Source organism: Crocodylus porosus, unplaced genomic scaffold, assembly GCF_001723895.1.
Source record: "Crocodylus porosus isolate Cpor-Errol unplaced genomic scaffold, CroPor_comp1, whole genome shotgun sequence".
Taxonomy (NCBI): Eukaryota; Metazoa; Chordata; order Crocodylia; family Crocodylidae; genus Crocodylus; species Crocodylus porosus.
In genome coordinates this window covers 46,226,952-46,227,360 of record NW_017728907.1, presented here as the reverse complement: position 1 = coordinate 46,227,360, position 409 = coordinate 46,226,952, and the positions used below count along the sequence as shown (strand labels likewise).

General features: G+C 69.9%; 1 protein-coding gene across 2 annotated transcripts in view; it reads left to right on the top strand.

Moving 5' to 3' along the window:
• The first annotated feature begins 200 nt into the window (after nucleotides 1–200).
• The window catches only part of KIF2C (kinesin family member 2C), a 27,284-nt gene continuing 27,075 nt past the window's right edge, over nucleotides 201–409 (top strand). For both annotated transcript variants that reach the window (XM_019531317.1, XM_019531316.1), the window contains exon 1: nucleotides 201–406. In XM_019531317.1, coding sequence (XP_019386862.1) covers nucleotides 343–406 — 64 coding nt within the window. In that variant the 5' untranslated portion in view covers nucleotides 201–342. The remainder of the gene's footprint in view (nucleotides 407–409) is intronic.

The window sequence follows — 409 nt, the reverse complement described above, 5'->3', positions numbered from 1 at the left end:
GAGATGTAGTTCCGCATGGGGAGGCGCTGGGCAGCCGGAAGCCTCATTTCCGGTGGCGCGGGGCATGCCGGGAGCTGTGGTTCTGAGTAGGAGAGAGCGCGCTGTAGTTCCGGTGGCGCGGGGCATGCTGGGAGCTGTATTTCCGGGCGGGAGAGGCGCGGGGTAGCTGGGAGTCCCATTTCCGGCGGTGCCGCCGCGAGGCATGCTGGTCGCTGTAGTGCCGGGCTCCCAGCAGGCCCCGCGGTGGGTGGCGCGCGGTTTAAACCGGCGGCGGTTGCGCGGGCCGTCTCCCTGGGGCCGCTGAGGCGACTCCACGTGCCTCCCTGCTCCCCATTGCTCGCCATGGACCCGCGGGTCTGCAGCCGTCTGCGGCCGGGGCTGCTCATCAAGATCCAGCGCAGCAATGGTA